This window comes from Conger conger, chromosome 16 (genome assembly GCF_963514075.1).
Source record: "Conger conger chromosome 16, fConCon1.1, whole genome shotgun sequence".
Classification (NCBI taxonomy): Eukaryota; Metazoa; Chordata; class Actinopteri; order Anguilliformes; family Congridae; genus Conger; species Conger conger.
In genome coordinates, this window is record NC_083775.1 from 25,372,902 (window position 1) to 25,382,738 (window position 9,837).

Here is a 9,837-nt window from a genome sequence, read left to right on the forward strand (position 1 = left end):
GCGAGCCCTCCCTTCCTAATTTGGAAAGAAATTTCGCTGTGCGCGAGGGCACGGATGGGATAATTTGAGGATACTAATCATGTGCTGTAAGATGGGAGGGAGTTGAAAAAATGAAGCCTTTAAAGTCGCACTCCTCTGGCGACGCAATCCTCTCAACAAGAGGAAAGACAGAGTTCAAAACGAGCATCCCGCCCAGTTGATCCGCTCGTTTCACCAAATAAACACACTCGGGCGCGCGCGCACATACATACATAGATATATACATACAGACGCACACACACACAGGACGGCAAAATCGACTGAGCAGCGCAGACACACTCAACACCCCGACCACAACTAATACAGCATCAATCGGACTGCACACTGCAGTGCACGCCAACCCGGACTTTTCCATCTCAACACTAACTGGGAAAAATAAATATAGCCTAGATATGTTTAAATGAATAGATGTGCCGTATTCTTCGTCGTCTTTAGTTTCATTGCGGAAACGGAGGACGTTACTTTGCATCTGGACCTAAATACATACTGAACACTGAACGCGCGAAGGCTGGGACATTCTGTAATCGTTTATAAGGGAGAGGGGCGGAAAATAACTGCGTTTCCCTGCAAAACGAAGAACCTCCTGACCGTGCCACTGCACCAGATCTGTAGCTACAGGTACATCGGTGAGGTAAGCGAGGTAATAGCAGGAACCAACTAGGGATTATTGATTTATTTGTGTTGTTTCCTCATTTTCATTGTGGACGTTAATTATGCAATTACAGCATAATTAATGTCCATCAACTGGATGCGCGCATGTTTTCACAAATGTTTGTTTGAATTATGCTAATTTAACTGGACTCCGGAGCAGCCGAGAAAATGCATTATATCCTGATCTCTGTATGATATTGGCAGTGACGGTTTGTATGGCACTTGCCACTCTTTCTGCACGCTCTCGGCTTTCATCCTTACCTCGAAATGAATCATGTTACATAAACTTGGATTCCTGGCTCTCCTCAGTCGACCCTGCTGCGTGACGGACTCGATTACCGTGAAGCCCACTCGTTCACACTCTCACACCACCTCTGGCCCTCCTCGGATTTCATCCGTAGTAATCGATAGAAGATGAGAAGACTGGGGATTCAGATTTTCTTTGTTTCCTTTCGAATATTTTCACGAAACATTTCTCCCTGGCACACACTCAAACACACAGACGGCATATGATATCACCATCCGCCTGTATAAGATGCTTTAATTATGTAGTGTACTTCTATAGCGTAGTAGTATTCGATTAATCATAGTTATAAGATGCAATTTAGTAGACAATAGGACAGTTGTGTAAATCGCTTGGGACTGATATTATAATTTGACAGAACGAATCGAGTCTCCATTTCGCTTAAGCGAAAGTGTCTCGCCTATCGCCCTCAATGACCAACTCACTGTTAGCGGCATCCAGAGAGACTTAGTTGAATAGGTCTGGTTCTCGCAGACGAGTGACCGATGCGCCACCCCTGTTCCCAACGCGGCCGTATCAGCATCCACAGCGATGCAGCGTTCACATCGGCTGTATCGCCCATAGCAACTGTCATCAAACAATTACTTTTCGAGCACAACAGAGAGAAACATCACCACCTTACACTAAGCAAACTGAAAAGGCGCCCTGACTGAGCTTTGAAAATGCACGTATACATTACAAGTAGCTATAAAAAAGATTGGTATGGCTCTGTAAAGCCTACAATAAAGTGGTCAATGGCACACAGGCATATTCACAACGGAATACATTTTAATGAATTAATTACATTAAATCAGGAAATTAATATGGTCCGATATATTCCTGTTTGAAAATGTTTACTGGAAAGAAAATCATGCCACACACGGACACCGACGCAGTCGGACGTGGACCAAAAGGAAGCAAATGAGAGTTTAATCACCCGATGGATGCTCCAGTAGTGACCTAAATCGCCTCGCGCGACCTACTTCGCATCCCGGAAGTGGCGTGAGAAGTTTGTCACATCACCGTCTCAATTTCCCCCATCAAATTCAGTTGTAGGGGAGATCAGGGACAGGTTGTAACACTTTTTTGCAATTATCACAATACCTGAAAAACTATTTAAACTGCAACAGCCAAATTGTTTTACTTTCTGTTGCTGAATGATTATGTTAAAATATTTTCATAAACAATGAACTGGTTCAAGACACAAACACATGGCCGGGACAGTTGTAACATGTCTAAAATATAATCAAATTCTCAAAACATATTTATTAATCAAATAATGATTATTTTCAGAATATATACTTATATGTGCCTTTTCACAATACACAATTACTTGGATGTTTTAATTGAAAGTAATGAAAATTTTTATAAAATGTGTTTCAGACAAGAATATACACAGATGCCAGTGCAAGGAAATGTTTACTGTGCTCATGCATTTTTCTTATTTTATGCATAACATTCTGTAAATACATTTCTTTCAAGAAACTCCTTTTGGGGGTCCTGTACCCCACTCACTGCAGTGCTTTGGATCTGGTCTTCTTCTTTCTGACATTCAGCATTGTGCAAAATACTATTTCTGTTGACTAATATCATTTGGGTAAATACCGTTTAGACCGTTAAGGTATTATGCAATTGTGATTTAGAATAGGCGCAACAGTAGTCCTACATGCTAGCAAGCAAACACTTCTAGCTAAACTGGCACATTTTACAAGCTAGCTGGCTATGACTCAAACAAATAAAGAAAACCCACTAATATATATTTTAGCTGGCATTGATTTATTTATTTGTGACAATGAACGATGGGACAGATAGACAGACAGACAGACAGACTCATTTCAAATGAGTTGAATTCAGATGAGAAAGACTTTCTTCTTTTCTACTTTGATGCAGAGCAAAATCTGTGAAGATGATGTTAAGCAGTAGCTTGGGGCAACAACAAGCTCTTATAGTGACAGTGTAAGGTAAATATGGACATTAGAGAGTCATTCAAGAGAACAATAGAACCAAGGTGCAGTATTTACATACAAGTTCATTATTTAATTTACCTATGTTTTAAGAGAGTCACAGAGGCAATGCAACCATTCCTGTAGCTGTAACCTGTTGAACCAGCTCAAAATGGTTAGTTTGACACACATCAGTCATATCTTTTTCAATGTTAGCTGGGATCAGCAGGGAGTGCTGAGATTTTAGGACATAAAGGGACATAAAATAAAGGGTGTCCAATAGAAAAGTTAATTAAAAAAAGCAACTTTTATTTATAATTTCCACTGGGTGTATGATATATGGTTCATTTCTTGCATGCAAGAAATTTTTAAAATGATGTTTAGAGAGTGAGTGTCATCACTGGTTTGTTTAAGTTATTATTTTGTTATTTATCAGTTACATCACTGGAGATATTTAAGGTGTTACAACTGTCCCTTGTTACAACTGTCCCATGTCTAATTCAATGTATGTTCACAGGGTGGTTAAGTGATGACATGGTTAGAGCTTAAGGCCACATTCATATACAGAATTATGGAATGAGAACAAATGATTAAACAAATTTACTTCCATATTTAATCATAAAATGAATGAGTCTACAATTAACAGCTTTGTGGAAATAGCGCACAGTCCGGGCAGTGAGTTTGTAGTTCTGGGATGGACCGAAGTGAATGTTGCTGCAGGATGTAGATTTTTTGCTGTCACAGAAAATGGACACATTGGCAGGTTAAAACTCCTGAAATTAACCCTTAATTTATATGACCAACCCCTGTTTGGCCTGGACAAAAAAAATCAGCACATATATTCAGTTTTTTCTTCCCCTGTAGAAAACGCTGACCAAAACACCAGAAGCTACCTTGTGTTGGGCAAGAGTTTAAGAGTTTCACCTTTGACCTGCCGATCTGAGGGACACAGAGCTCCAGAGGAACTTCAGGTAAAGCCTTTGGTCTTGCACCATGCACTTTCACACACTACAGGAGAGAGTCAGTGAAGCGGAGAGAAAAATCTCCAACACAAGCATCTGAAGTCTTGCCTCAAGGTAGCGGCTATTTCCAGTCTTAATGTGGCTGCTTCAGTTTTCAAGGGCAGATTGGACTGAAGTAATGTGAGGGAATTGACACAGCTGACTCTTTTGGTAAGCCCCACCCCTTCAATTGATGTGGGCCTGTTCTGAATCAGAGCTCTCTCTACTGCATCCTATGTCCTCTGTGCTAGCATACTGCTGACTAAATACTGTTTAGTACACAACATGCAGTTTGTGAAAAAATATTCTCCACATTGTTTTCCAGCCATACCGTGGAAGTGTCAAACGATGTACTGCCCTTTTAGTTGGCTTTTAAATCTTACATGGCCATGCTCATGTATCGTTAATGTTGTTGAAGGAAAATGTTCATTTACTTCCTGAAAAGCATGCTCCCAAATACACTCAGCAAAATCCCAGAAATAAGTATATCATCGGGGGGTTTTATGTGTGCTACATTTAGAGAAAGGTTTGCCTACTTTCTCATCCAGTGCACTCAACAAGCAAAATCAATAGTATGGAAGGGCTTTCATACAGACAGAGCCCTGGTCTGACCCAGTCTGCAGAACACTAGGAAGCAGTTTTGCTCTTGTCCTGGTCTGGACGGCGTGTGCACAGGCGTGTCAAGAAGGGTGCCCTCAGGAACGTGGTGAAGCCACCTTCTGTTGAGACATAGCAAGAGCTCAGCAATCACCAGCACTGCAGCTCCACCTCTTCCTGTGACATCACAGCATCCGAGCAACAGACTCTTACTGGTGCTCTCCACTATGTGCAGGTGAGACACGGGCAAGACACAGGTGAGACGCAGTCATGGACGAGATGGACCTGCCCCAGATGAAGAAGGAGGTGGAGAGCCTGAAGTACCAGTTGGCCTTCAAGAGGGAGAAATCCTCCAAAACCGTCACAGAGTAAGTGGCCCCCCTCTCTTTCTCTTACAGGTAGCATTACTGCATGCAGGCAGCAGTAGCTCTGGTAATCATACTGACTGAGCATCAGTGGCAAAGAAAATATTATAATAATTAGTAATATAAGTCAGGTTACTGTTATATATAATTAGTAGTAGAAGAAACAGTAGTGGCTGTTATATGGTTAGACGTAGCCATACTAACTGTAGTGGAGACCATACTGTAGTGGAACAGAGGGCCACACAAATATTTTAAATGCTTTATCCTTTAGACACCAATAATATTTATACTAAGCAATGCTCCAAGAAACACAATCATCTATCATATGACTATGTCTTGGATCTGTACCATTTTGGTTGGAATTCTCAGGGATATGGAAGAGAATTTTCAGTCAGAATGAAGATAGCACAGTCTACGGACTTTGAAACTGTGTGTGTGTGGGGGGTTGGGGTGAATTGAGGCAGTGACCATCAGCTCTTGTTAAGAGCCTAATTCTCCACATGTAGCATGTTTTAAAAGCATATTATGCAGGACGTTTAGCCTTGCTCTGGTCTAAAGAAGTCTCATCCTCCGTCTTCAACCCCATCCACTCAGGTCTGTTAGGGAAAAAAACACCCTTGAGTGCAGCAAGCCTAACTTACACTGAGCATGGGGATTTTTTCATATTTTCAAGGTAAAATCCTGCATTGTATACCTTTAATGCTAATCACACAGGCATTCTTTGCTGCTCTGAAGGCTCTAGGTTGTGTCCCACACTTCTGCCGACTGATACCAGATCAGTTATACCTCGGCTGCACCCTGCTTGGCTACCCCACTCCCTGCTGATCCCAGATCAGTTATCAGCAAGCTGCCCGACAGACAGGCGCATGTTTCCAGCTGGGCCAATGACCTTAGCGCTCATAATATGGTCACCTACTAACATTCAGCACTGTGGCTTGAATTTCACAAGCTGTGCACAAAGGTTCATCACAACATTCACACTGTTACCAAGCTGCTCCTGTGACCTCACTGCTCTCTCTGACCTGGCAGCTGACTCCAGCTTCCAGTTCATTCTGTACTTAAAGGTTTATCTTAGCAGTGAACACACACACACACACACAAAACCCTAATCATTTAAGTTAAAGTAGCCCTCAGAGCGAATGTACGATTTTGAATGAGGGACACACAGGATGGCAGGTAAAGCTGTGCAAGACATTCTGGGGCAAGGGAATAGCATCTCTGTGGCTAAAGCTGTGCATGGCAATCTGGGAGAAAGGTCATTATGGCTTAAATCACATGCGACTACCCCTCTTCCCTTTAGCCTAGTCAAGTGGATCGAGGACGGTGTCCCGGAGGATCCATTCCTGAACCCGGAACTGATGAAGAACAACCCCTGGGTGGAGAAGGGCAAGTGCGCCATCCTTTAATGGCCCCGTCCCAACGCCACGCTGCACCCACACTGCCGGACGGAGCGACCCCTCTCTCACGGTGAATGTACAGCAGACTGTGTCGCCAGGGGAACTGGAAACACCACTTGCATCGCCGTTCATATTTATTCATATATACTGTATATTCATATATGCAAGCATAGGCATCTGTATGCAGCTCATAGTTTAATCCACAAACGTTCTACTTGGTAATTGTTTTTGCTGCCGTATGCACTTTTTAACCTGTGAATCCAAGATACAGACACACACACACACACACACACACACACACACACACACACACACACATATTCACAGCAGAAACCACTCATCACCTCTTAAAGATTTTATCTCAGAGACATCACTCGTTTGTACAAACGTAAGCATGACGAGTGCTTTGCAGCAGACAGGTTTGGGAAAGGTCAAATTCTTCTGCTCCTCAGTTACACTCAGTGAGCACTTTATTAGGTATTTATTAGACTTATTTTTTAGACTTATTAAGTCTTCTGCTGCTGTAGCCTATCCACTTAGAGGTTTGATGCGTTCTGTGTTCAGAGATGCTCTTCAGCATACCACTGTTGGATTTTGTGGTAATTTGCATTACTGTCACCTTCCTGTCAACTTTGACCAGTCTGGCCCATTTCCTCTGACCTCTCATTAACAATGCGTTTCTGCCCACAGAACTGCTGCTCACTGGATGTTTTTTGTTTTTTGCACCATTCTCTGCAAGCTTTAGAGACTGTTGCATGAAAATCCCAGGAGATCAGCAGTTTCTTAGATACTCAAACCACTCTGTCTGGCACCAACAATCATTCCACAGTCAAAGTCACATTTCTTCTTCATTCTGACATTAGGTCTGAGAACCTCTTGACCATGTCTACATGCTATTATATATTTAGTTGCTGCTACATGATTGGCTGATTCAATATTTACATCAACAAGCTGGTGTACAGTTCTACCTAATAAAGTGATCACTGAGTGTATATTCTATGAAGGCACAATTCAATATGCAGTTTAGACCACAGACAGAAGACTACAGCGTGGTCAGTTCATGTCTGCAGCTGTATTTTTGTATTATTAAAAGTATGCTGATGTATAGTCACTTTTGCTCCACTCTGTACATATCTGCCTTATGTTACCAGCACTTACAGATAACAACACATAGCATATTCACACTCACACAGTCCATTACACATGTACAGATAACCTGACCTGCTTAACTTATCAACTCTATTTATATTTATTTATTTGATTCATGATCTATTATGTTATTGATCACATAATCCGTGGGTGCTGTCTGCTATGGAAACTTGAAATTGGCATTTTAGTTTGTCCTTTCCTCTGAAGAAAAAAAAAAGAAGATTCCAGAAAGCACCAGATCACCATTAGATACTGCCTTGTACACCGTTTCTTCAAAGAATGTATTTCTTGTAGTTGGAGGTCACTCGGCCCCCGACTCCCTCATGAGAATACGCATTAAAGTAAAATCTGTCATTTAAGGAATGCATTGTAAAATTCTTGTCAAAATGTGTTGTTAATAATTTGAATATGTATCCATCCAGGAACAGGATGTTATGCACATACTGCGGAACTCACTGCATTGTGAAACAATCTACAGTACATGTAAATCTAAAAATGTGCGTACTCTATTTAGAAGTGGTGTGTTACGAAAGAGAGGCTGTATGTTCTGTAGGCTGTAGTGGCAAATGTGTTCCTTACAGTTGTGATTTTACAGCAGTTTAGCAGAAGCTGAAATGTGTCAAAAGAGGAACAGAGCGACGTGCTTGTGGGCCGATGGCAGCACGTCTATCATGTTTGCAATGTTTCCGAAGTAGGGGGTTTATTTACGGCTAAGGCTAGTGTGTGTGTCTGTGTGTATGTGTGTGTGAGCTCAATAATGTTTAAAGCAAAGGGCAAAGACATTTTTTTCTTTATTTGGCTCCATTTTAGATTTGGAGTACTCCAATTGGGTGCTCCATTTTAGATTTTGGAATCGAACAATTTGCACGTGGTTAAAGCACAGATTCTCAGCTTTTATTAAAGGGTATTTTTATCCACTTTGGTTTCACTGTGTAGAAATTACAGCACCATAATGTTTGGGACAAATGGCTTCACAGGTGTTTCTGATGAGTCGTGTGTATTTAATTGCTACATTTTGATTGCTGTTGGAGTCATGTCATTGGTATTTATTGGCGCCCCGCAGCAGGAGAACCAGAGTTACTGTATGTCAATGACACTCAAGGAAGCCATTATGAGGCTGAGAAATAAAAAACAATCAGACACATAGGCCAAACCTTAGGCTTACCAAAATCAACAGTTTGGAACATGGTTAGGAAAAAAGAGCACTGGTCAGCTCAGTAATCGAAAAGGGCCTGGCAGGCCAAGGAAGACTTCTATAGTTGATGACCAAAGTATTCGCACCATAGTCAAGAAAAAAACCCAAACAACGATTTAACAGAGCTAAAACATTACACAGGCAAGCATGTAATTGACCTGTAGTTCAGGAACAGAACTACAGAGGTTAGACTGCAAGATGCAAACCAAAAGTTAGTCACAAAACAACGGCCAGGTTACAGAAAGACAAACACTGGGCAATTCTTAACTGGCCAGGTCATCTTATCTGAATCCAATTGAACATGTGTTTCCTATGCTGAAGAGAAAACCTAAGGCAACTAACCCCCAAAACAAGCAGAAGTTTAAGATAGCTGCAGTACAGGCCTGGCAGAGGATCATCATAGAAGATACTCAGCATCTGGGGATGTCTACTGGTCACACTTCGAGCAGTCATTGCATGCAAAGGATATGTGACAAAGTATGAAACATTTCCCAAACATTATGGTGCCCTGACATGGGGTGCTATGTATAAAAACTGCTGTAATTTCAACCCAAAGTGTATGAATACCCTCAAATAAAAGCTCTGAATTTCCACTGTTTAAACACGTGTGAATTGTTTGATTACAAATCCAGAGCCAACTCAAGAAAAAATCTTCTGGCCAAACATTATTATTAAGAGCTCACTGTATATGACCTGACTATATCTATTGTTGGTTTGGAAAATTATGCATAAGGTCAAGTACTAGTTAATTGATGAAAAGCAATAAATGACAATTTTTTATTGTATGTTTTACAAAAATGTTTGTCATATTGAATAAAGCAGAGGATTTTTCGACAGACTGAAGCATGTCCTTCTTGAGTGAGGTACAGTGCACGCAGCCATCCCCTTTCACGTGCCATCCAAAAATATGTCTTTGTAACGGGATAGTGTTAGCAGCAGTGTTGGTGATGGGACCGTGTTAGGGCCAATGTTTGTGACAGGACAGTGGAATGGTTGATTTTAGCGATGGGCAGAGATGGAGTAACGCATTACTCCAGCTGTGATTACAGTGATAACGCAACTTTTCTAATTTGTGTAATAAGTATTGCTTTACATTTTTTCAATGATTAACCTATTATTCGACCTCAGATACTGCATTTTACCCTGTGTCTGAGATGCACATTCCATGAATAACTAGTAGAATTATGGCCAAGAACCTTTGAAAGTGGAGGCCAGTT

At 41.4% G+C, this 9,837-nt stretch overlaps 1 protein-coding gene across 3 annotated transcripts; it reads left to right on the top strand.

Annotated features, from left to right (window-relative positions):
- Positions 1-225: 225 nt before the first annotated feature.
- LOC133114859 (guanine nucleotide-binding protein G(I)/G(S)/G(O) subunit gamma-13-like) lies at positions 226-9,456 on the top strand. Of its 3 annotated transcripts, none has more exons than XR_009705587.1 (5): positions 226-679; positions 3,781-3,887; positions 4,750-4,882; positions 6,180-6,346; positions 6,967-9,456. XR_009705587.1 is itself a non-coding variant. In XM_061224538.1 (4 exons), exons 3-4 carry the CDS (start codon positions 4,785-4,787, stop codon positions 6,283-6,285), a joined length of 204 nt encoding a protein of 67 aa, XP_061080522.1. In that variant the 5' UTR covers positions 226-670; positions 3,781-3,887; positions 4,750-4,784; the 3' UTR covers positions 6,286-6,576. The 3 variants fall into 3 exon arrangements, 1 of the variants encoding a protein (XP_061080522.1); XR_009705586.1 differs by having other exon boundaries at positions 226-670; XM_061224538.1 differs by lacking the exon at positions 6,967-9,456 and having other exon boundaries at positions 226-670; positions 6,180-6,576.
- The last annotated feature ends 381 nt before the right edge of the window (positions 9,457-9,837 follow it).